Source organism: Brienomyrus brachyistius, chromosome 6 (genome assembly GCF_023856365.1).
Source record: "Brienomyrus brachyistius isolate T26 chromosome 6, BBRACH_0.4, whole genome shotgun sequence".
Classification (NCBI taxonomy): domain Eukaryota; kingdom Metazoa; phylum Chordata; class Actinopteri; order Osteoglossiformes; family Mormyridae; genus Brienomyrus; species Brienomyrus brachyistius.
Genome location: NC_064538.1, coordinates 15,173,692 through 15,200,349, shown reverse-complemented (window position 1 = coordinate 15,200,349; position 26,658 = coordinate 15,173,692). Strand labels below are relative to the sequence as shown.

Here is a 26,658-nt window from a genome sequence, read left to right as displayed (position 1 = left end):
CCAGCATACTGACCGAAAACGTTCTCTGGCATAGAAATACACTTCTGAAAATAATGAATGTGTTGTAGAAATCATTCCAAGATCCAGTTCTCTTATGCGAATCAGCAGATTTACTGCAGGCAATATATCACAGGGTAAGATAAATGAGAGTATCTGGGTTGTGACAGTAATGTTTTTCCATTTCTAAGTATTTACCATATAATTTAATTAGATGCATAAGTGCCATAAGCATTAATATTGATCTCTAAGAAGTAACAGTAAACAATTAAGACAACTTCAGAACATATAGGATCATAGTAAATTTCATCTGATCCATGACATAATTATGATTCTAGCTTGTCTCTTTCCTGCTGTACATTTGATTAGCAGCTTTTTTTTTCTTGTGTTTTGGTATCATTCTTCCATCCATGTTCTGCCTGTTTATGCTGGTCATGTTTGCTTATCTCAGGCAGCACAGAGCACAAGGCCGAGGTACCACCACAAACAGGATGCTAGTGCATCACGGGGCTCTTTCTCTAAATTCAACCTGTTCAGGTCTTCTGTCTTGCATGAGGGAACATCTGAAAAAAACCAAGGACTTCAGATGAAATGACAAGCTGGAATTATGACTGTAACAAGGAGAACCCAGCTGGCTCTAAGCAGTCCTGACCACAAACCTCAGCGCCTTCACTAACAAACCCCTCGGTGGAATTACACTCCTTATCCCCATTTTTGCCAGGAGGTGTTATATTTTACGTTGTGTAAATATTCGTTCCATTTTTACCTCCTGCAATGCTGAGGTGGAGATTCGAAATGCAATAAATTGTGAGAGCGTTAGAACAGTAGATCACAAACAACAGGACAAGAAGCACTGAGGTCTCTGGCTGGGACATCACTTCTGCCCAACAAAGGCCAAACACAGGAGCTATGCTGACACTGAAACTGAGATAAAGGGTATTTTAGCCTTTGTTTAAATGCGAATGCTGTAGTTACTGTAATTTTCACTTGTAGTTTTCTTCAAAGCTGAATATAGCTACATGAAGAGAAAAATAGAGGCTAAGAGACCTAATTTCAGAGTTTTGATAAAAGATGTGGTTTTGTCTTTGTAGGCCAGACTGGTGTAAGTGTGTGCAATTAAACAGACATAAATCACCCATGTTGCTCTCTTCTCCCTCTGTGGTGATGACAGTAATATAAATGTCCATTATGCCCCAAGGCCTTCAGCTGTGATTGATACCATCATACCACTGTAATTAGATGCAGTTTCTTTTGGGTCTTCTAATTTCTGTTGTCATTAGGTGGGGCTATACAGCTATTCCATGTCTGTTCACTACAGCACCTTGCATTATTGCAAATTTGTGAAATCACATATTGTTAAATTAACCCTCAAGGAAGTGATAAAGAAGATGACGAAATATACTATCTGTAACCTTGTGTGTCTGGCTGTAGGAAGTAGTGGGACGTGGCGGGAAGGCGTCTGGGTGTAGGACGTGGGGGGGAGGCGTCTGGGTGTAGGATGTGGCGGGAGTGCGTCTGGGTGTAGGATGTGGCGGGAAGGCGTCTGGGTGTAGGATGTGGCGGGAGTGCGTCTGGGTGTAGGATGTGGCGGGAGTGCGTCTGGGTGTAGGATGTGGCGGGAAGGCGTCTGGGTGTAGGACGTGGCGGGAAGGCGTCTGGGTGGAGGACGTGGCGGGAAGGCGTCTGGGTGTAGGACGTGGCGGGAAGGCGTCTGGGTGGAGGACGTGGCGGGAGTGCGTCTGGGTGTAGGATGTGGCGGGAAGGCGTCTGGGTGTAGGATGTGGCGGGAGTGCGTCTGGGTGTAGGATGTGGCGGGAGTGCGTCTGGGTGTAGGATGTGGCGGGAAGGCGTCTGGGTGTAGGACGTGGGGGGGAGGCGTCTGGGTGTAGGATGTGGCGGGAGTGCGTCTGGGTGTAGGATGTGGCGGGAGTGCGTCTGGGTGTAGGATGTGGCGGGAGTGCGTCTGGGTGTAGGATGTGGCGGGAAGGCGTCTGGGTGTAGGACGTGGCGGGAAGGCGTCTGGGTGTAGGACGTGGCGGGAAGGCGTCTGGGTGGAGGACGTGGCGGGAAGGCGTCTGGGTGTAGGACGTGGCGGGAAGGCGTCTGGGTGTAGGACGTGGCGGGAAGGCGTCTGGGTGTAGGACGTGGCGGGAGGGCGTCTGGGTGTAGGATGTGGCGGGAGTGCGTCTGGGTGTAGGATGTGGCGGGAGTGCGTCTGGGTGTAGGATGTGGCGGGAAGGCATCTGGGTGTAGGATGTGGCGGGAGTGCGTCTGGGTGTAGGATGTGGCGGGAGTGCGTCTGGGTGTAGGATGTGGCGGGAAGGCGTCTGGGTGTAGGACGTGGGGGGGAGGCGTCTGGGTGTAGGATGTGGCGGGAGTGCGTCTGGGTGTAGGATGTGGCGGGAGTGCGTCTGGGTGTAGGATGTGGCGGGAAGGCGTCTGGGTGTAGGACGTGGCGGGAAGGCGTCTGGGTGTAGGACGTGGCGGGAAGGCGTCTGGGTGGAGGACGTGGCGGGAAGGCGTCTGGGTGTAGGACGTGGCGGGAGGGCGTCTGGGTGTAGGACGTGGCGGGAGTGCGTCTGGGTGTAGGACGTGGCGGGAAGGAGTCTGGGTGTAGGACGTGGCGGGAGTGCGTCTGGGTGTAGGACGTGGCGGGAGTGCGTCTGGGTGTAGGACGTGGCGGGAGTGCGTCTGGGTGTAGGACGTGGCAGGAAGGCGTCTGGGTGTAGGACGTGGCGGGAGGGCGTCTGGGTGTAGGACGTGGCGGGAGTGCGTCTGGGTGTAGGACGTGGCGGGAAGGAGTCTGGGTGTAGGACGTGGCGGGAGTGCGTCTGGGTGTAGGACGTGGCGGGAGTGCGTCTGGGTGTAGGACGTGGCGGGAGTGCGTCTGGGTGTAGGACGTGGCGGGTAGGCGTCTGGGTGGAGGACGTGGTGGGAGTGGGTCTGGGTGTAGGACATTAAACATTACAGTTACTTGGAGTTTGTGATCGGCAGCAATGGATGTTTACATTTACTGTATTTTGTCCGCAAATTGTCCTTTGCCACCATGAGAAGAATTCCAGAAGAATTGTCCTGTCCTCCTGCGTCTCGTGATCCTCAGCACAGAGAAGCAAGGCCAAAACTGACTCGCGGCAAGCAGGACAAACACTGAATGGGCACAAAAGCATGCAGCCACCGTAGGTTCCCACGGCCTCCCTTGAGAAGTGAGGGGGTACGGGAACTGGTGGTGGGGGCAGGGGGGGGGGGCTTATCTGCTACAGTAGTACAACAGTCGTGTATTTGTTGAGATTGTATTTGTTGCTCAGTGGGGCCACAACATTGAAAAGAGCGAAGAGAGTCAGCCTGGGTGACAGACACACATCCCAACACAACGTGGAGTCTTCCAGCAGGCGTGTGGTGGAGGTGGGAAAGAGAACGAGAGAAAACGCTGTGCATGCCGCGTGTGTAATCAAATGCGCTAGGGGCAATTAGGGGGGGGGGAGGGGGTGCTGGAGCACGGCGCTGACAACAAGCCCCACTTTGTTTGTGGTGGCAGTAAGCTTGTTGGGTCCTCATGTCATGATACTGCAAACAGCATGCCTCCCACTCTCACCTGATGCCTGAATATGGATACTGCTGTTATTCTGAAATGTTGGCTGCCAAAACTTTGGTAGTTTGGTATTCCTGGTGGTATTCCGGGTGGTATTCCTGAATTTGGTGTTTCGGTGATGGAATGTTAACTGGCAGAGAGTGCAGGACGAAGGTGCATGTTGATTCCGCACGCAGTAGAGAGTAAATCCACTATCCAGAGGGTCACTTGGAAGTTCCACTGGAAGCCTGAACAATAGCAGTAGTAAGGTGAAGAGGTCCTCATGTCAGTCACAGGAGGATTTTCTTACAAAGGACAAAGTCTACATGGAGCCGGAGAGGGTCATGTGAATGACACAAAATCCCATCGCAGAAGAAGCCAGCTGGAAAAAAAGGAGAACATTCTTTCCAGGGGACCTTAGCTTTTCCTTCACCAAAAACTGGAAAGATAAGGGGGAGGGGGGGGGGTTGTGAGGTTAAATGCAAGAGCTCAGACAAAAAGGCTGAGTTTAACCAAGGTGGTCCTTAAAGGGAAGGTCTTAGGAAGAAGGGAAAATGAAAAGATGGAGGGATCCAGTTGAAATGAGTGCATTAGGGACCCCAAATATCCCTGAATGTAACCAAGGTGGCCCTTATGGGAGGGTCTTAAAAAAGAAGTGAAGAAAAAAAGATGGAGGAATCCAGTTGAAATGAGCACATTAGGGACCCATAATGTTTGTGAGCATAACAAAGGTTGCCCTTAAATGGAAGATCTTAGAAATTAGGAAAAATGAATAGATGAAGGTATCTAGTTGAAATGAGCACATTAGAGACCCTCAGTACTGTTGAGGTCCACGTGTGTCAAAAGTGGCCACAGTGAACATCCCTGGAAACACAGCCTGGCTTTATCTGTCTAACAGGGGATCTTATTCTTCCACTTATTCTTCACATCCTGTCATCACCCCTGAGGCCAGACGGTAAAGAGATTGTGGCATGTTCGTCCCATTTGACAGTGGAGTCTGACAGGTCATCCGACTTAGGACAGGCATCCAGGGTGTGCACCCTTGCGGGGGAGGGGGGGCAGGAAAGAGCAGTTGACCGTGCCACTGCCTTTGGGGGCAGCTGCTCTTCTGGTAAAGCAGCTGAAAGCTAAAAGGGCTTTTGATGCGAAGGCAATACAATGTGACTGGCTTTAAAGTCAATATGGCTACAGGAGGGATTAAGTCTGGCATGTAGAAGCATAACATGGTGCTAAGTCACGATCCTCATCAGCACACACCCACAGCCCAGCAGCTCCCAGTGCTGCTCGGTCCAAGACCCCAAACGCTTGAGGACCAGCGATTTCCAGGGACACCCGGAGCCACAAATTCATGTTTCTTTTTCCCAGGGGAACAGACTGTACAAGAAGTGGTACGAGCTCTGGGATGCACAGACAAGAGGGAGAAAAAGATAAAAGAACAAAAAAACAAACTTAAAATACAAAACACAGCGAGGAAGTGCTTCATTTCTTGGTTTTTGCACTGACCCATTTGAGTTAAAAGTGAGGCTGCTCAGAATATCTCCCATATAGAAAATATCTCCCAGGCAAAAGTCCATTTCGAAGGTCCTTACATGTGGAATGAGAATTTGACTGGGGTTACATTATGTGTATATTCAGAGTATAACAGCAAATCTCCTCAGATTCTCTAATAATGCTTGGGCTCCCCTATCTTCATCCCATAATGGTCTGTTACCCTGAACAGTAATATGAGAAGTTTATTCATTATTTATTCGTGTTTCTAAACACAGTACTGTGCCGTACAGTTTCGTGTCAAATTACTTTGTCATTTCCAATTTAGACATTTTTACATAATATACAAGCCTTTAAATCGTGCTCCCATATGTATAAAGTAACCGCTGTATGCACTGGGGGCACTACCTTTTGGACCCATTATCAAAAATGCTAAATTAATGGCACTGAAAAGTTTAAAAGTTAATGAAGAAACAGGAGATTAAATGGTCACTAAGACAGCTGTAAGTGAAGCTGGTTATCGAGACAAAGATGTGCAGTGTTCCCAAGCCAAGACCTTTAACATTAGAGATATAAAATGCACTTACACTAAGAAATATTATGTATCACTATTATTTATATATTATATGATTTTATGTGATCCAAATCATTTTCAGTATTGTTTTTGGCTTACGTGTCGTCTGCGAGTTTCTGCGATCTTTCAGCATGCTCCAAAAATATTCCCGTTCAAATGTTCACGGCCAACTGGCAAATGACCAAGACCGTGAATGTCAAATTCACCGATCTGGAGTAGCGACTGTGCATCTAAGTGCACTAATCATATTAGGTTAACTATGCAATGTATGGTTCATTAACTCTGTCAGAAGCTACACTGTTTAAAATGTACAAACAGGCGGAATTTGACATTTCTGTCAGTACCTGTACTCTTAGTTTTAAGGAAACATTCTTGTCAAAATAAAGTGAGAGAACAGCAGGTAAGTCTGGTCTTCCCCTCTCTGTTTTTTAAAATATGTCATAGGTTCAGAAAAAGGTTAAGAGTACCAGTATATGTGTTATTATACACACAGGGTGCCAGGACTCTGGCTGAGGAGTGAGAGGAACTGAAGGGAACCTGAAATATCGCCACTGCTCAGGCAGATGGAGAGGAAACAGCTGGGCTGTTTAGGGCATCACATAAGGACACCACCGGGTCAACAGAGGTCACAGGGAAGACTGCAGGGATGATATCTGCCAGTAGGCTTGGAAGTACCCGGACATCCCCTGGGCCTGACCTGTTTAGTGTGCAGGTACCACCAGGAGATACAGAATGAAGATGGATGGATGGATGGATGGATGGATGGATGTCATTATCCAGTGAAGTATAACTTATTAAAAATATATATATAAAATACAATAGTTTTCAATAGCTTGACTGGAGCCCATTTTCATATCGAACCCTTTGAAAAATGCAGTTTGTGTTTATATGTCTTGTGTTTTACATTCACACGTATCACTGTGTTCTGCTACCTGCAATAACTAATACTCATTTACATATGCTGAGGGACTCAACAACAGACACTAATTAACACCAAGTGACAGATGAGTATGGCCACCCACACACACGCAAATAAACACAGCAACACCCCAGAACCCCCCGTGCTTCTGCTGGAGGGTGGAGTGCTAGCAAGTGTTTAGCATCTGACAAAACACAATGTTGACAAAGCCCCCCCTGCTGCTGTTGCCCTCGTTCAGCAGCCCCTCTCTCCCAGCAGTGCCGTCAGGCGCCCAGCGCGCAGACATGGCGGCCTTCGCAGCCCCAGGTCCCAGAGCGTGCCTGTATACCGCTAACAGGGAGTACAATGGCCCAGCGTCTGGCGGGTGGCTGTGGAGCGGTTTCGCTGTGGGCTGAGTAGTTAACTTCTCAGTGGGAGGGCAAGACCCTGAGCAGCCCAATCCGTGCTGCTGCCCGTCCACTGAGCAGCGTTTCTGCCATGCTGTGTTCATTCATCCAAAAGTGCGAAGCACCCTACATATTGTGCGGCGGCTTTGTGGACCATGGTGACTTCTGATCTTCTTCCGGATTTTTTTTTTTTTTTATGATTTTGTGTGTGAGTTTCCTCAAAGGTCCACAGTGGTTGAGAAAGAGAAAAAAAAACAATAGAGTATTTAAGAGTCTTTTGAACAGACTCTTTTGACCACCGTGAGGCCGGGAAAATATTGTGTGGAACAGAAACCTCCAGAAATCTCACTGTGGTGGGTGGGGTTGGGAGCTTTGAGGAAACATCCGGGTTCGACACCCTGCTCAGCTGGGGAGTGATGGTGCAGAAAGCTACCTTTTCAATGCCTGTCCCATGGCCTTTACATTAAGATGGGAGGGGCCCGTGGCCCTATGCTCCGGGGACTATTCAGTGGAGGATTGTCCTCCCTCCCTCGTGCAGAGGAAGTGTTCCTCCCTTCTCAGTATTCACTGCCTTACCATGGGCGACCCTTTCTCCCCAATTATGTGCTGGACATAAAGGACGAGCTGCCCCCGGTGCTCCCCATTGACACAAGGACGTGGAGAGAATGGTGGGTATTATCCTTTTGCTCTAAGAATGTTGTTCATTCATTCACGCTTTTGACGGTGGAGACAACCTGCGTAAAGCATCTTTAGAGTTCAGCGGCTCTGTGATGGCCATCTCCAATTATAACGAGTGTGGCGTCCCACATAATGGCTGGAACATGCGTACACTTCGGGGTTGGGCTTGTTGAACGTGCCTGTGGCCGAAGTGGCGTCCCTCGAGGTGACAGGGCTGTGACTTCCTGCCTCCCCCTCACAGCATGTCAAACCCAGTAGGTCACAGTTAAGAGGCGGGCGGACAGAAGACACAAAGAATAAAAAAGGAACATGAACAGGGCGTGGAGATGAAGCCTTAGGGTGAGGCTTGACCTAAGGGCAGGAGCTTTCTGATTTGGCAGTTCTTCTTCAAAGGATGATCCAGGAAACCACAGTCCCTAATGAGAAGGTCTGTCAGTAATGAATGGTCTTGGAAGAAGTTATCTGCATCCATGCAGTACTGGTTCCTCTAGTTAAGTGTGTTGTGCATTAAAACAGAACTTCCTTCTGTAATGTTTCATAAAAATATTGCTATCGGCTCTTGGCACAGAAAATGCCTTTGTTCAGTGTTCTCTGTATAGCATGGTATTTTATTTTGTTGCATTTTTATTCTGTTTACTAAGACATGTAACACATCTTATCACATATTTTATATAGTTATTTCCATGGATACAGCAAATTCGTTTTGTAGCAGCCTAGGATTTGAAATTTGAACCTTTCCGCCACTAGTACCTTAAGTCCAGGTTCTCTCATCCAAGTACTCAGCCAGCACCCGTAACAGAATGAACCCAAATCTTTTCGTGGAGATCTGAGATGCCGGATATGAAAGGGTTAAAAAGACATCTGGTGAAACTTTGACCATTTAACTGCTTCAGGAATACTGAAAGCAGAATTCAAAGGTTGAACTGCTGGAATACTGTAAAACATTGAGATGGTGCTTAGCTGCCACTCGATAAGCTGATTCGGTTGAAAATGAAAAGCGGCCGAATAGAGGTCATTTGGATGCAGGCAGCGATGCAGCCCAATGCTATCAGCTGCGGACATGCAGGCCCCGACAACCTGGCGTCCGTCTCCTTGGGGCTCGGCGATGGGCGTCACGTGGCTGTTGGTGACAGTCAACAAAGAGAACTGCTTGCGTAAGCCTCTGACTGGAGTGCAGTAGATATGAAAAAAGCCTGAGAGTGGGATATGCTAAGAAAGGGTGAAGTGAAGATAGCAGGACTGTATGAGGAGTTCTTGAATACTGAGCAGAGCCTGTCACTCCAGAAGGCCACCCAATCTCACACCCAGGGAAATGAGGAATTATACAACAAGAGAGACGTTTGACGGTAATGCTGACCTCTGTCAGGAGGGGGCGACTGTGTGGCACAAACCTTATCATCCTTATCAAACTCTTATCAAACTCTATTTCCAGACTGTGAGGTGTGTGTGTGTGTGAGTGTGTGTGTGTGTGTGTGTGTGAGTGTGTGTGGGGTGGGGTGGGGGGGGTGGTTGGGGAAACCATTACCTGACACCCAGACATGGAGACATGTTTATGGAGTTTGCAAGTTCTCCCCGTGTGATCGTGGGGTTTTGTCTGGGGATTGTGGTTTCCTCCCACAGTCCAAAAGCTTGCTGAGGGTAACTGGAGTTATGAAAATATCTGTAGGTGTTGATGCCCCATCGTGGGTTATTCCCAGTCTTGCACACTAGCTTCCAGGACATGCTCCAGACACCTGCGACCATGAATGGGACAGAAGAGGTATAGAAAATGGATGGAGTTTAGGGGCACCTTGGTCCTTCAAGCCCCACACCTTAGGATGATTTTCTACATTGACCTTAGGTCTACCTGTCTGTACACCTAAGCTCCTAAATTGTTACTGCAGATTTATGCCTCTGAAATAAGAACCATTAATAACGATGTACCCACCAACACAGCTTCAGCGATGTGTGGTGATTTAGGACGACGCGTCTTAGGATTTAGTGCCGATCATCCAGAACAATACAGCAAAAACATCTGGAGTAGAGAAAGGGAGGAGGGAAGGGAAAGTGAAGGAGATTTCACCTTTGGACAGTCTCCACCCGTTTATGCTGCTGCTGTTGCTGAGGAGGAGGGAGGGGCCCCGACTGAGTGAGAGAGGACAGGGGCACAGTGCAGAGAGAGCGAGCGAGTGAGTGAGGCAGAGCACGGCGGTGTGAAAAGCTGCCTCTGCAAGCTCTGAATCTGCTCTTTCAATGACCCGTAAGTCTTGAGTAAAGGACTCAAAGTGGAGACCTTCCAGTGGAACGTGACAGTTAAGGAGACGAGGAGTCACACGTGTGTGGGAAGATCCGCTGCTTCTGCTCCTCAGCGGTGGTGCTCATCACACGTCCCGTGGAGGGAGCAGCATTGGCGTCCTTAAGCGGCCCTCCTTGGGAACTACAATGGCACCTGGCAGCAAGATCCGGGCAGGCTGCTGAGGACCGTGGGAATAAGCGCAGAGGTGAGGGAAGCCGAATGGCTCTGTTCCTGCCACTTGGTGTGAGCGGTTTGTTTATTGCTGCTGCCGCTACACTGTCTTCCTGTACATGCAGACTGAGCAAACTAGGTGCCACGATGCAAATGTATTAACGATGTGTGATGGGCCTTTTCAGACAAGTCAACCCACGTTCATTGAGTAAAAAATTTGCTATGATGTATGGTATAGAAAAAGACAGTTTACAGTAGTACTGTTCTCTGCAAGATTAGGTTACCTTAGATATAGATGTTTAGAAACAGCATAAAGTATATTTATTCATAGATTTATTATTTATGCAATGTCAAACAGTATAGTCTACTATACTATACTATACTATACTATACTATACTGTGCTCCTGCTGAATCCGGAAAAATATCTTTTTCATAATAGTGCTTTTCACTGTGGCATGTCCCTGTCCCATGGGTCATATCTCTCCATTCCATCAAGTTTTCTCTAAGAGCACCCACACAAAACGCAGGTTACATGGCCATTAGGAGGAAGCTCAGGAATGCTTCTCTGAGTAACCGTGAACATGGGCCTGTCCAAGTTACTAAAATTGCATGTGTTCTGGGAAATATTTAGCACAACCAGCACAGTACAGGTCTAAAATATTGACTATTCAGTTGCCGGATGGGGGAAGAAGAAGGAAGGAGAGCGAGAGACGAGAAGCAGAATTTTTGGTCTTGTAATAAACAGGCGTCGTCATGAAAATGTGACTGAAGAAACTTGAAAGGTGAAGGGAACACACAAGATTCTAACACACAGGGTACGTATTATACCACTGAACATAAAGGCTTTTGGTCGGAAAAGCATGTCGAGTGGCATGAGTGTACAGTAAGCAGTAAGTGTGGGTCAGCACCTGGAGCTGGTGTAGCCAGAAAGGGTCTCCATCTTCCATTGCTTTTCACTAGCCTGGTAAAGGCTGCTTCAGAGAAGAGCCTACCTGATGTATCTCAAGAGCTCCATTGCCTTTGTTATGAGTAGCCACCGTGGATTAAATTGAACAAGGACGAAAGCACAGGTGACAGCCCCATATCCATGTGTGTGTGGGCATGTGTGGGTGCGTGGGTGTGCATTCTGAGTGATGGTGATTGTGAGGTGTGCATTCTGAGTGATGGTGATTGTGATGGCCTCACCTGCTAATGGCGTTCATGCAGGTTACACGGCCATGATTATATGCTAACATCTCACTTAAACCTAAAATCTAATGATTCACATGGACGTTTTGCCACACCAGCCCACATTAACTTCAATTTCAGTTTTGTCAGGAATAAAACCCATTTAAAAAAAATTTGCAATTAGACCACGGAGAAGAAAACAGGAGGTAGAAATAAATGCAGTCTTGTTGAAAGCCTCCACCATCTTCATAAGTAGCCTACCTGATTTTACACACTTTGAATGGGAGCCTTTTTGATGTAAAGCAGGGTGATAAACCTCCCTGACAACTGTGGATTATAGTGGCATAGATTTATAATCCTGAAAAGCGGTGAGAGAGCATAGGAGGTACCTCTGGCAGGCTGAATCTGCACCATGACTGCTCCTGTGCTCGTCTCGGATGCATTCAGAACTTGATTTACTTTTCTCCATCTTCGGCGCGCTCCTTGCTGTCCATCAGGGCAGCATGAGGGGGCGCAGGGCCAGCTCTGTAATTGCGCATTGATTTGGAACTCCTGGGGGCCGCTGGGTTTGCTTACCCAGGGACGGATTACGAACCGGGCCAGCGGGGCCGCTGCCCAGGGGCCCTTGGGGTGCAGGGGCCTGTAGGGCCCCTAGCCCAAAACAATTTGCAACGCTTATCAACAATGTATTTTCGTTTGTCTATTTTAGAGGGCCTACATTCTTTGATCCTCTGCCTACAAGGGCCCCTGACCCTATAGGGAAGGCAAACGTTTTGCCCAGGGGCCCACACAACCCATAATCTGTCCCTGGTCATACCGCTACCTCAGGGCTGCACAAGTTGGTGGTGGAAGGAGGGGGCTTTCTTACTTTGGACTGGGTGCTGGATGCCAGAATGGAAATGAAATTGCTGAGGTCTTTCAGTGCAATGGCAGAAAACAATGTCCCCCTGCCCCCTGGCCCCCCTGGCCCCCATCCCTAAAGGCAAAATTCTAGCAGGAAGGGATTTTGCTTCTTCTCTGTGTGCGTCCGAGATAACGAGACATGCCTTGACATTATTGTCAGCTTTTTTTCTGTTAGGCCATGTTAGTAACCAGCTGACCTGACGGACAGGGTTGTGGATTTGAACATGAGGCTGTCATGCATTTATCACAAATCAGCATGCTTGCAGGCTCAAGTCCCCATGCTGCCATACACCAGGCATGTATCAACGTGGCCTCAGGGCGTGGAGGATAGTTGCCTGAATACAGCAGGCACTGGTACAGATGTAGCCTCTAGCCGTTGTTGTCCTGCTTCGGAGGTTCTCTCCATGTTCTAAAAGAGTCTGAGTGCATATTATGAGCCTGAGATCTTGTGCAGTGAGCCACTGTGGAACAGGCGGTCCCTGGGTTACGACTTACCGACAATTGGTACTTACGAACAGACTGCCATAAATCCTGCATTATTATTATATTCTGACTTACCTACAAATTCAACTTAGAGACAGACTTAGGTAACAGATCTCATTTGTATCCCGGTGACTGCCTGTAGTTTGTCAGTAGCATGTGCACATCAGAGAGAAATTAAACCACATGTTTAATGTGCTACCTGCAGATGCACTGCCGCTACTGAGGTGCATTACAGGACAAGCAGACAGGTCTGAGTTAAATCACCGAACTGGCCCCCCCACTCCCCGGTCATCCCAGCGCATAAACATACCCCTCTATTCCTGAAACGGTTCAGGAGCACTGGGGCGGCGCCGTTCATTAGCATATCCTGGCTTTTATTGGCACTAGCCCATCACTGCTCTCCAGATGCTCTGGATGTCTGTGGTGGTCCTTCCCCCCCCCCGCCACTGGCAGTCAGCCCCATGCTTCCTTCAGGTCCGCCCCCAGCTTTGTAACTCCCTGCCAAGGCCAATGAGGCAGCGCTTGGGACCGGCACTTTGCATAATGCATCGAGCCCAGTATGGAGATGGCTTTCAGCGGATGGGGGGAGCTTATCCCGAAAAGCCTGTTAATTGCATCACTCCCAGGAGCAACTATGTTCATTTCTAATTCATTTTTTTTCCTCCCTGAAGACAAAACCCCCACACAGTAGTTTGAGTGGCTGAGTGCTTAGTGTAGTCAATTTCCCAGTGGCTATGAGGGGTAACATATACTGTTTGGATGTGAACCCTTTGCTGTGTTCCACATGTGTGTACGGCTCTTTCTCGGATGATGTGAGGACTGTATATTTTATAAGCGACAGTTGTAAGAAGTATTGATGTATTTTTCTGCTATATAATTTATGGCTATGCTTAATTTTGTCCCCGGAATGTTAACTTCACTTTCATTGTTTTTGCCCAAGAATCATATTACTGTTATGCATTTCAGTTCTTAGCCTAAAAGATCTGCCCAAGGTTATAAACTCTAAAACTGTGAGGAATGATGTGGTAGTTGTGACAGGGCAATGAATGCTGATGTAAAGGGAGATGGCTGAGCGGGGGTTAGCAATGACGATGGGGGGGTTACGTAAAGAGCGTCTGATCTCGATGGCAGCCATTTCAATCTGGAGTGTTATTACAATTAGCGGTGCTGTCTCTTTAGGGGACTTTGTGGAACAGAGAATTAAGTCCCCATATCTGTTATTGTCACGGACTTTCCGCCACCTGCTGTATCCATCAGGATCGTCTCCCTTCCAGAGAGGCCTTGCAGAGGCTAGAACGTGCAGGGACCTTTATGTGTGTGTGTGTCAGGGCACACACTCCTGCTATGGAAAGTCATTCATTATCCGTGCTTTAGAGGAAAGAATTGCAGGTATGTCCTTCTTAATGTGCCGATAATGATTTTGGACCTGCCTTGTGTTGGACCCTCTACTGAGACGCAGCACTGGAGTGCTGACCTGTGTCTGTATGGGCAAACAGAGAGAGCTTTTGTGTGTCTCGTTCCCAGCTACTGGTGTCTGCGCTCATTAAACGCGGAGCAAAGAAGGACTTGGCAGCGGGGTGGGGGGGGTGCAATAAATGGCCGTCTCAGCTTGAGAGGAAGGGGTGTTTGTGGACTTGCAGGATTGATTGCTTGTCAATGGAATGTGACTGCCGATTGGATTACAAGGTCTTTAGACGGTGGTGGGGGCGGGGGGGGGGGGGCACTTGACAGATTACCTGGAGATGTGTCAAGGCAGGTCCAAATGTTCTGCTTAGTTCTAGCGTGGAGCCAGATTGTTCTGTCATCTATGCCGGCCAAATCCCAGAATGCCTTGATTTATTCTCGCTGTTTCAATGGGGGTGTGGCTCACCTCATGACCACGCTGAATAAATGCGTCACTGCCCACAGTCAGGCTTTTGTTTGATTATTTATTTAAATTAGTTCCATTTAACTATTTCCTTTCATCTAATGTAGTTCCCCAACATAAAAAAAAATTAAAACAGAGTTAGAAATTTCAGGCAGCTGCCTTAAACATAGAAGAGTGGTAGTGGGATACGGTATATGATCTGCCTGGTCGTACACCAGCAATCTTACAAATCTGCAGATTTGTACCCTCGTGCAGATCCCCAAACCCATGTAGTGGAGCAGAATAAAGCTCAATGTCTCCACTTTCATTGCTTAAACATTCCAGACACCTGAAGCAGCTCATACTTTGCTGTTTAACACTAAAACAGAGAAAAAGTTTTTAAAAAGGAGTTTTAACACGAGGGTCATGGTATTGTGTGCGCAGCCAGAGTACAGGACCCGTGACGCCCTGCTTGTCAGTTAAACGTATCCTTTTCCCCTCATGGGGTGAGCATCAATGCCCCGAGGGAGGCGCAGCCTGCTGGGTGACTGCCACTGAGTGCTGCCTGTCAGGATGAGATATCATCCAGCCCTGGCTGGGAGACAGACTCCACCAAATGACCCCCAGTTATCGGCATATCTGACACACCTGTGAAGGAAAAGGTGAGGAATGGGTTAAAACAGTAATCCCACCTCCTAGCCACTGCTACTAGGGCGTGTGTGTGTGTGTGTGTGTGGGGGGGGCTTTAAAGAGTGAGGGAGTGGAGAGGCGAGTATTGGGAGGGAATAATGCAGAGAGACAAATTACTGCAATATACTTTACGGATTTGGAGTGTTGTAAAAGTGATGAGTCAGGAATGACTTAATAACACAGGGTTCCGAAAGAGAGCAGCCTTCCACCTGCTTCTGGTCCCTTTTTAAAGTTGGTGTGGCTAAACTGCGGCTTGTGAAAGAAATAGAAAAATAAAGTATTTCCATTATGCTTAACCCATTTACTTCTTTTCCATCTGTAAAAATAATCAATCCTATTAGCATTTAAATGACTATGTAGCAATGAGTTAATATCAGCACGCACATTTAAGGATCAGTATAGGAAAGAAAGAATGTTCATTTTTAAGTTTGGCTTCTCCTGGCATAGAAAGCGTTAAGCATGCTTTGTTCAGTGCCTTCATGAATTAACTAGTATGCATCAGCTGGCAAGAGACTACTGGCAATCAGCCTTCTGCAGCAGCTTTCTGAGATGTGCCTACTGGGTTAGATGGGCAGAAAAGGATTAAATATGACAAGTAAGAGTGTGATTGCAGTGTGAAAGGACTGATGCAGTCCATCTCACAGATGGGCTGGTCTAAGAGAAATCAGCAAAAGTGGAAAACCATTAGTTAAAAGGCAGATAAATTGCAATTTAATAGGATTTACAGTATCAGTCCCCACCAATGGAGTGTTGGCATCTGAGCTACCAAACTTCCTGTATTAGCCTTAAGGGAGTTGAAATGAATGTATAAAGGGAATAGGTGTCGCCTCCAATCACGTAACTAGACGTGAGTTTGGCATCTGGAGAGCGGATGGCCTGGAGGAGGAATGACCCAGTGACACAGGGGCCAGACGAGCCAGACAAGACCGGACAAACTGCCGAGAAAGGACAGAAAACAATGTGTCGACTTCTCATGTAGGTGGTAGGCAGGAAGGCATTCTGTAGGTCACCACAGGGAAGGGAGGGGCATGCCAAAGGGGGCTGGGATATGGCACAGAGGCGGAGACTGAACAATAAAAGGCATTTCAAACTTCTTCCCTGTAAACCCAAGGAATTCCTGCGCAGATATCAAAGGTTCCATGATGGCCAATCATCATCGCACGTGTTGTGCACATGTGTTTGGGCATGTATGTTCTGCCGTGAGCCTTTTTCCCAGAGAACTCGTTCTCTTAAGCTTTAATATGAATTAAATTGTCGTAGCGCCTGTCACTCTCATTGTGTCAGAGGTGTTAATAAAAGTTTCTTTGAAAGGACATATTCTCATTCTGAAGGCTGGAAGCAGCATGGAGGGAGGTCTCTGTGCTGGAGCAATTAGCGGTAACTTTGCTTGTAAATCAGCCTGATGCCAATGATACACTAGAAGTCTTTTTGTGGTTCACCACCATCAGCAGAAACATGAAAATCCCGCTCTGTTTCCCTTTCCTGGCTTCTATAAACTGGGAATTAGCGGGATGTGGTCGGTGAGCAGCTGGAGAACGCCTCTCTGCTGTGCCATGGGCCAGGAGCCTCTCTGCAGTGCCATGGGCCAGGAGCCTCTCTGCAGTGCCATGGGCCAGGAGCCTCTCTGCTGTGCCATGGGCCAGGAGCCTCTCTGCTGTGCCATGGGCCAGGAGCCTCTCTGCTGTGCCATGGGCCAGGAGCCTCTCTGCAGTGCCATGGGCCAGGAGCCTCTCTGCTGTGCCATGGGCCAGGAGCCTCTCTGCTGTGCCATGGGCCAGGAGCCTCTCTGCTGTGCCATGGGCCAGGAGCCTCTCTGCTGTGCCATGGGCCCCTGAGCCTCTCTGCAGTGCCATGGGCCTGGAGCCTCTCTGCAGTGCCATGGTCCAGGAGCCTCTCTGCAGTGCTGTGGGCCAGGAGCCTCTCTGTAGTGCCAATGTTTGAGAAATTTTCAGTCAAGCAATCGTACCATCGTGCCCGTGTGTGTTAGCGGAAATCATGCTATGTTGTGGGATACTTTCACATCATGCTAAGCACATCTTACTGTATCTTTTTATTTTAATGACAGTAAATATTGGTCGGTGTTTATTAGAGACCATGTTTGTTCCATGTGTTAGAACATAAGAACATAGGAAATTTACAAATGAGAGGAGGCCATTCGTTTGAGGAGAACTTAACTAATAGCTCATAGTTGTTAAAATCTCATCTAGCTTTCATTTCAGGAACCCAGGGTTTTAGCTTGTGCTACACTAGCAGGAAGACTATTCCATACTCTAACTACACGCTGTGTAAAGAAGTGCTTCCTCAGATTCATTTTAAAATGTTCTCCCGCTAACTTCCACTTATGGCCACGTGTTTTAGTATTTAAACTGCATTGACAGGCAATCCTCCGCCCCTGTAATCTAAACACCACCTCCTCCCATGTCCAAATACAACATAGCAGGATTAATTCCCGATTCCATCATTCTGGAATGTGAGCCTCACTTTCGGAATCGCTGACATGGGCAGATTGTTGTCCCTGTGACACACTGAGGAGTTTTCTGCCCAAGACCCTGTTCTCCCACCTCCTGGCAGCGGAGGCCATGTGTTTGAGGGCCCCTATGTCAGCACGCCTCCAGACGTATTTCTGCTTGTGTTTCCTGCCCCACATATCATTCAATACGCATCCTGGAAGAGCAGAGCAGGCCAACTGAGCATCTGGTGGTTTGTTTGGTCAGCCTTGACCTTCCACTGTTCCTTCCTTGATCTGTGATCATAAATTCTACAGAAATCCACAAGTATTAATACAACTTAACAAATTATCCTAAAATGAGAATTTCATGCCGTAATTTATGAATATCCCCATCAAAGGATTCCAATATTTTCTTGGACTCATGGCACCGGATGGAACAGAAAATGAAAGTAAAAGTGTTCTGCAAAGTTCTTCTCTCATCCCTGATATGAAGAAATTTCTTGTAGGTCATGCCGGGATATCATTTCCATTTTGGCGCATCACATACAGAGATCTCATTGAAGAAGCCTCCCTGGGGTGTCCTCTCTGAAACCCCGTTCCTCTCCACTGGAAATGCCAGCATCCTGTTCCTGAGTGTCATCGGTCTCCCTGACAGTTATTTGTGTCATGTCCGGAGCTGCTGCACGAGCTGGACCAAAGGGAGGGCACTTTGCTGATTGAGATAGCATGTGTGCTCCCTGCCAGCGAGGAGGCTGGTCGTTGAGAAGACACTGATATGTTTTCAAACAAGTAAATGTTTAGACAACATATTTATATGTCACAGAAATATATAGCAAGAAGAGGATTTTTCTTTTTATGGGTGTAAACAGAGAAAGAGTAATGGGGAACAGAAAGAGGCTGACGAAGACGGAGAACAAGAGACGCTCTTGATCAGACAAAAGCTGCTAACTTCCGGAACTTTATCTTCACAAAAGCTTTCGTTCAGAATGTTGTTTTTTTTACAATAGCTCAATAATTCTCCTGTGTTGTTTCAGACAGAGCTATTTCTATTTCAATAATCTCTTATTAGTCCCGCTTCCACATCAGCTTCCTGTCTCCCGCTGTGAAGTGTTTACAGCCCTTTTCAGGCACTGAGAGGTGTGCACGGCTTGTGGAGTGAAATTACATTCGCGCTCTCGTGCGTGAACTGCAGCTACTAAAGGTCAACAGTCAACTAATGCATTTGGAGCCCGAACAAAAGTGGGATAGTGTTTAAATGGAGTGTTTTACAGAGCCAGCACTCAGCTGGACCATGGTGCATTTCGGTCGGCTGATTTTGTAAGACTTTGTGTGTGTCTGTGTGTGTCTGCATGTGGGTCTGTCCCCAAACTTTTTAACTTTTGGGGACATTTTTCAGTTCCCCAGTTGGATAACCTCAATTTTATAAAAATCTGTGACTGCAATCAAAAACCTAAAAATGCCCAAAGTTTTGTATTTTGTTTGGTTACGTATGATTAAGGTTAGGGCTGGGTAGGGACTAAGGTTGGGATTAGGGTTATGTCTATAGAAATGAATCGAAAGTCCCAATAAATATATCAATATGTGGACTGTGTGTGTGTGTGTGTGTGTGTGTGTGTGTGTGTGTGTGTTGCTTTCTCTGGGCTTGTCTGTCAGGTGTGTGTGCTGTTTAAACTAGCTGTGGTTCCGTATACAGGCTGCACAGATTGGGGGTCCTGTCCACACATAGACAGTGTCCTGGGGGTACTCAGCTCCAGGTTCAGCACATCTGTTTGGGCAAGTGCCATCAGGGGTCTGCAGATGTGCCCACACCTGGCTGTTGCCATGGTGAGGATGTCTGAACATGGGAACCCAGCTTCCCCCCAGTAGGACAGTGCATCGCGGTGATCCTAATCTGCTCCCAACCTCTCCGTTCAGAACCCTCTGGCCAGTTTACACCAGTAAGCCCATAGTGTTGTAGAGACAGCTGTTCGTGCCCTGAATGTGGGTGATTTCCAGCATGGTGTTTCCCAGTAATAAATCACATATAAAATATCAGTTTTGAATACCAACTGCAAAGTGTAGTCAAAGGTACTGGAGTCTTTTAAAGGCGATTCATTTTGTGAAAAGTTCTTTAATTAAACAGCTCTGTGGAGGGTATGGGGCGGTACTCACAGGCTGGTAATTCTCCTTTACACTTTTCACTGATCATACCTCACTGTCCCAGACACACAGACAGCTTCAATTCATCTCCGAATAAGGGGATTTCTGACGGGAGCTGTAGGAACACTCTTATCCCAGCATGCACCTGAAGTGTTGTGGGAAGATTTATGGCTCTAACAGACCCTGTGCTGTTCGTTTGATACGAATGTGAAACGATTAAGGAAACCTTATAATCTGCTTTTATGGGTCTGGGGCTTTGAGCTTTGCGTGTGTTGTGGCGTGTTTGTGTGCGCACAGTGCTTGCCAGAGGGGACAGGGTAGCTGTGTCGAAATCCCCTCATCACAGTATGTGCCAGGGGCCTGGGAGGCTGAGTGTTGGGGCCGTTCGTGTGTCTTTGTGCTGCCCAGCCGAGTGTCACGCTGTACCTGTGTAGATAGGAACGGACCTTCACAATCAGGAGTGCTTTAGACAGCAGAGTTTCTGTCACCTTCTGAGGGGACGTGGCCCCTAGATTCCTGGGGCGGCCTACAGTCATGACAGCCTGAGCTGCTGGCGAAAGCCTCTGCTGTGCAGACGGCAGCACAGGAATGCGCAGCACGCAGTTGGGTGGCGTGAGGAGCAGGGGCCGCTGTATGTATGGACTCCGCCGGCGGCTGCTCAGCTCTGCAGGTCGAAAGGTCCCTTCAGCGAAAGCCTCGCAGATGTGGAAGGTGCCTGAGAAAGGCTACCGTGCCGTACACTTCGCACAATGCATGTGTTACTAGTACACCATCAGGCTCATTGAGCAACCAGACACGTCAAAATTAAATTTAAAATGTGAACAAAAAGATTAGCTAAATGATGAGGAAGCCAAACACGACTGGCTCCTCCCTCTGGCATGTTTATCCGCATGAGCGCCTGGATTTTCAATTAGTGCTGAAGGTGGTAGCTTGGCGGGCGGGCGGGGTGGGGCGAGGCGGGGGGGCAGAGTGTTTATCAGCACGCTTAAGCATGGCCTCTGCACCTCGCTGGCCTAATCACATCAGCAACGCGGGATTGGGAGGCCGCGTTCTATAGCGCGGGGCTGAGCGACAGCCTCCAGGGCGGCTGGGCAATACCAGCCTCGCAATGGGACTGTGTCTCCAGCCCACTCAGGTAAAACCATCTCCGCTTCCACTTATTCCCCTGAAGAGTCCCTGAAATTGGATTTATAAATTAATAAACTGCATGCACTATTTATGAGTGCCCAGTGACTGCCAAATGCAAAGCGACGCAGCCTTCGCGTTGCACAACACGCATTAATGTATATAAAATCTCCAGCGCCATTTTGTTTGAAAGTGTCTCCACAAGCCCCACCCATTTTTCCCCATTTCCACACAGCCCTTGATCTGCTTCCATGGCGCTAAACAATGACTGCCTGATCAGACCTCATTAGGGGCCATTCAGCACAGCCCCGCACAAGGTGCAGCTACCCAGCCGTCTGAAATGAGCCGCGTGAGAATGCGTGTCACCCAGGAGGAAGAGGAGAGCAAGTGAAACATTGAATCTACGAGGTGCATTCAAGTTCTATGGTCTCCTAATTTTTTTCAGAGAAAGTACGTACCCCAGAAAGCTGAAACTGCTGCTCTCAACATAGTCACCCTCTTAACATACACATTTTTCCAGAATGTTCACACCACGATTGCTTGGCCATGGCGAATACTTCTTTAGGGGTCTGGTTTCTCCGCTGGAAAATCGCTGATGCAAGAGTGGCATGACTGGGAAATGTGTGACCATAGAGAGTGTGCTTCAGTGCTGGAAAAGGCCAAAAACCGCTAGGTGAGAGATCAGGTGGGCAGGGAGCATGAGGAACCACTTCAAAGTTGTTGTCAAGAAGAAGCCTCTGAACAATTGGCCGCCTGATAAACGGGAGCGTTGTCTTTAAGGAGGAACACACCTGCAGCCTTTTTTGGACATTTTTCTTGCAATGCTGGAAAGAACTAAAGTACTTCTTCAAAACATCTTCATACATAAAAACAGTAATTTTGGACACAACAGCCCCCTAAAGACGAGTTCGGAGCAGCCGTCAATGGTGTCGTAAACGTTGTGAGAAATGTATGTGTCTGAGGGTGACTATGTTGAGAGCAGCAGTTGCATTTTTCTGGGGTACGAACTTTCTCAGAAAAAATAGGAAGCCTTAGAATTTGCATGCACCTTGTAGTGCCTTTTGAACACATTTTATTTTGGCTCTTACCTTCTCAGTTGATGGATAATGGCGTGAGATGTTTAAATGTTAACCTCTCCACACACGCACATCAGGCCAGGTCAGGTGACAAATCCATGTGCTCCAGACAGGTCTGAAGACAACGTCAATCTTCTGCCATGTTTGAAGGTCTGCTGATCCAGTGGCAGTGACCCTGTACCTGAGAATAGGGTGGAGACTGAAGGAGGGGCAGGGGGTGTCACTTTGCACCCAACACATCAAACAGATCTCTCATTTAGAGAAAGGAGATCCCCGAGGAACCCCTTGGGGGTGGGGGGCAGGAGAGATGAAATCTCTGAACTTTAAATCCCGGGGATGGGGGGGGCTGCAGGGTCACCAGAGCAGAGGAGGTAGAACAAAATTATTATGAGTTGCTTTTTAATTTGTTAAAGGTAAAGAAGCACTGAACAAAGTGACAGTAGATCATTAATTTGAAAGGGAAAGATGGAGAATGGAGGAAAAAAACTAAAAAAAACAAACTACTATGACAGAACTATTAGGTGTTATATGTGTAGCCTGTGAGGCGCATACTGAATAGTGGAGCCAAACACTAATCTTTATCTGGCAAAGGTATATTATAACACATTTAAAGGTAATTATCACATTGATATCAAATAAGGGCTGTTCTGGCTCCGGTTTAAGTGGAAAAAAAGCAAAATGAAGAGGCCTAAACACGTCTGCTGTTTACTGAGCTGTCCAGCGCCGGCTGTGATCGCCCAGCACTGCTGAGGAGGCCTGTGACTTCAGCCCACGCTGCCTTTGATCTATTTATGTATATGCAAAAGAAGTAATAAAAAGCACCAAGCTGCCGCCAGGCCCGATTTATGACAGACTTTGCCTGCTGGAGTTACAGGCCCTTATCAGATCAGTACCCCCCCCCCCCCCCCCTCTCTCAGGCCCAGAGGGCTCGGTCGATTCAATTAGCATGTGAGATGAAATTAGACATCATAGCTGATGTAATGGTACCAAGCCGTCAGGACTAACGATCTTCCCCCTGGTGGAATGTATTTTATGCCATATTTTAGTCTCTCTGACCATCATGGATAATAGCCAGTGTTTCACTACCGGCCTGCCCTGTAATTAAGATAATGCATATGTCACATTTTACAATCTGAACAGGGGCTTTCAGTCTTGGCCTCCTTGCATTTGACCACCAACTGACTTGCTGTAAATGTTGTGTGTGGTGCACACATGTACTCGTAAGGCTTGTGATAGTGGAGCCCACTCTGGTGACCTTCCCCATCGCCTGCAGTAAATGGCGTCTCTTCCAGACAGGACTGCTCTGTTTTCCTCTGCTTTATCTTGCATCTGCTGCGTGTTTCCCAGGCGTGAGGGTGCAGTGTTCTCGGGCTGCCGGGTGAATTCCTCTGTCTTGTTTTGAATCCAGCGTGGTGGGCTGTCATCGGCCAGACGGCTCTGTGTGCTGAGAGGTGAGGGGCCAGGGGAAGGGGGGGGGGCACTCGGCGTGTGGCGAGCTCAGAAGATACTGCTACGTGGCAGCAGAACTCTGACCTCTGGTCATCACACACAGTAGCGTTGAGAATCCTCAGGGAGCTGGGGGGTATTGTGGTTTCTAAAGTGCACAACCAGACATTCTGCATAACAGCTGACATTATAAAGCACTGTAAAGCAGTGTAAGGCACTGTAAAGCACTGTAAGGCACTGTAAAGTACAGTAAAGTTGTAAAAAAAGCTTGTGAGGTTTGTTTCAAAGTAGGTTTCTTAATTGATATTGTTCATTTTTAAACGACAGTATATTCATAGTATATGTAAACGATATTGTGTATATTATGTAATGCTTGGTACTGTGGTTTCATATTTTCAGCTTATAAAGGCCTAAATATACCATACACAGTTTGAATGTATTTCATATTAAGATGTGATTTATGTGGATATATTTTCCATATCCTGAAAAAGTCCAGCACCCTAAAGATTACTATCGGGTTGCCATGGAATTACTGGAGGGTCAAAAAGTCACCTCTCTAGGCGTTCAGTGGGAGAGAGTGGCCCCTTCGGCCTGCCCTCCCGAACTCGTGCACCCTTTTTGTCTGTGGGGCCAGACCAGCTGGCCTGCTGTGCTTCTGCCAGGACACTGTTAGCAGCCTGGGAAGCAGGAAGCACGGTTCAGGGTGGCATCATGTGGTGCATCCACCGCGTAGGTCCTGCGGCCGAGTCCCTCCTGCCTCGAGTTTGACACAGACAGATACTCTCATGCACCCACATGCAAACTCTGCACCTGGTGGAAAAACATCAGCAGAGCTCACCCTCCTGAACGCAGCATAAAAATGCACACAATCTAGGCTACGGCGTTCCCAGAATCTGGGGCTGCAGGGTCCATTGTTGCTGGGGAAATCGTTAATGGCTGCCACAAGACACGTCACTGCTGCTATAAAAATTCCTGTCCTGAATAGAAATACAAGGATATAAAATTCCTTAAATCTCTTCATATCATTTTCATTTCTGCTTTTCTCTCTCACATTCCCATTTCCAGCCCCCCCCCCCCCCCCCATCACCAAGAGCTGCCAATCTGCTGATCAGCCGTCCCATTCAAACCTGCGAAATCCCAGCACCTCCCCCAAGCTCTGCTCCCCCCGCAGAGGGAGGGATTAAGTATCCTGCCCAGGGAGGGGACATTGCCCTCCCTCCCTCCCTGCCTCCCTCACCCTGTGATCCTGAATTGAAGCTATTACTGCAGGCTCATTTCATTCGCTGACACACACGCTGCACCAGCTTCATGCCACTTGTTGGGGAGCCGTTTTCCCAAGTAATGCTAAGTGCAGGCAGCTGACCCGGGACTTGTATAAGCCCTCCGGAGAGCCTTCAACTTCCAGCAAACTGACTTGTGGATACTCCCCACTCCTACCTGTACTTTCTTATTTATTTTTCTTCCTCGTGGTCAGGTGTGCAGCAGCTTGAATTGGACCCTCGTTTTCTGGTTTAGTTTGTTTTGGCTGCAGACCGGACCTGCTCCTATTCGGCTCGGCTTGTGTGTGTGTGTGCATGTGTGTGCGTGCTGTGTTGGAGGGGAGCGGCTGGCTCGACTCCGCATGGCGGTGCCATTCCTGTCCACGGCTCTGTGCTCCCTGCGCAGACTGAGGTAAGTAAGCCCCCTCGGGTGCCCTGCCTGCCCCCACATTGGGGCTCTGCACTTATACTCTGATTCACTGTTTCTATGTGTTCAGTTCATCAATGATTCAAGAAAAGACCAAAAGCCACTAATTGCTAACAGCCCATGGCTCACTTCGCTTTTGTAAACCACTTCATATAAGAGTGCTCTTTTTGAAAATGCCTCCTCTCCTCTTTTATTCTCTCCATCACAGGAGGCATTGTCTATTGGGCTAAGGCCAGAGTAATCCTCCTTCTCAGAACAATCTTTTTTTCTTATGTATAGCAGCCTTATGTGTCATCATCATCCTCTGTGATGTGCTTCTTTTATTAACACAGCTTCTGTTCACCATTCTTGAAATTCTGCAAGTTTATTGTTATTTAAATGCGTTGATTAGATTTCTTTAAGAGTTTTGCCCCAGAGGAAAAGCTGTTTTTGTACTGCCAGTATTGCTGGTCCTTTCCTATTGAGGAAGCATTCCATGTATTGTTTAAATTAATCTGTTTACAATAAGTGCTTTTTATGCAAAAAAAAAAATCGATTTGATCCTAGACTTTCAACTCGATTGTTCTGTTATTTTGTGAATGAATGAAAGTCTGACTTTGATTTCAGCTTACGGACATAAGCTGAAATATTTTAATTGTCCCTAATTATCTTATTTTATAGATTACAGTTACGCAAATTGTGGTTACAGGTTTCTTTTTCCCAGCTCATGACAGAATTCATAGTTTAAAGTTGTGTTTGTTCTTTTACAAACGAGTCTAATTATCAGTGCCGTTGACACCAGTTAAACCCTTGATTTATTGATAAATTTAAGCAGAAGTAATTAGGGAAAAGCACATCGGCAGATACGCTTCTACTCGTCTTCAGGGCGGAGAGGAAGACTGGACTCTCTCTATTGTATCATGATGCATGCGCGGTGCCTGGGCCCCCTACCACACCAGCTCACTGAGCCTTGCATGTGACGTGCCGTCGCGTTAGCACAACTGCGTGTGTGCATGTGCTGTAGGCCCCCATACCGTGTGCCTAAGCGTGTCCTGCAAATTGGCAGGCATTGACTCTCGTGCCTCTTGTGCTGCACAGCTCATTACCTGCACTGCACGTAAGCGGCGTATGATATGACATTTGCCGCAGAACTCGTGCTTGACGTGCCAGGATGACGTAGATGCGGTCCAAGAGGTTAGTCACGAGGAAGAATGCTGCCTCCCAGTGATCGTGGCCCTCCAGGGCTGGGAAAGATCCATGGCAGGGCCATCTGCCAATCACCGGCGAAAATATGAGCACGTCGCTGCTCCCTTCAGCGCTCACGTAATTCCACGTATTTTTTGTGACTCGTCGGCCGTTTCCATCCCTAATTGTTCTCAGCCCTGAGGCTGGGCTGTGTGATTCATGTGGTATCTCAGTGATTACTGGTGGGAGGGGCAGCTGAATATTTCACAGAGGCTAGCTCCAGGATGAAAGCCCTCAGTGGACATCACAGCCGCCAAACAGCAGCTGCCAGTCCATCCCCCGTCTTACTGACACGGGGAAAATCTGTGTGTTTTTTCCCTCCTCCTTCTCCTGAGAGGCCTCGCCTCTTCCCTCAGATGCTAAGGAC

General features: G+C 47.8%; 2 protein-coding genes across 5 annotated transcripts in view; one reads left to right on the top strand and one right to left on the bottom strand.

Annotated features, from left to right (window-relative positions):
- Positions 1-1,398: 1,398 nt before the first annotated feature.
- On the bottom strand, positions 1,399-2,955 carry LOC125744859 (uncharacterized). The gene has a single exon (XM_049017143.1). The coding sequence runs from the start codon at positions 2,953-2,955 to the stop codon at positions 1,399-1,401; it is 1,557 nt and encodes a 518-aa protein (XP_048873100.1).
- Positions 2,956-9,751: 6,796 nt separating this feature from the next.
- The window catches only part of sema3b (sema domain, immunoglobulin domain (Ig), short basic domain, secreted, (semaphorin) 3B), a 37,699-nt gene continuing 20,792 nt past the window's right edge, over positions 9,752-26,658 (top strand). For 2 of the 4 annotated variants that reach the window (XM_049017449.1, XM_049017450.1), the window contains exon 1: positions 9,752-10,090. The gene's annotated coding sequence lies outside the window, so the exon portion shown is untranslated. Of the gene's footprint in view, positions 10,091-24,649; positions 25,053-26,658 lie in introns of those variants that run through there. The other 2 variants (XM_049017448.1, XM_049017447.1) reach the window with 1 other exon arrangement.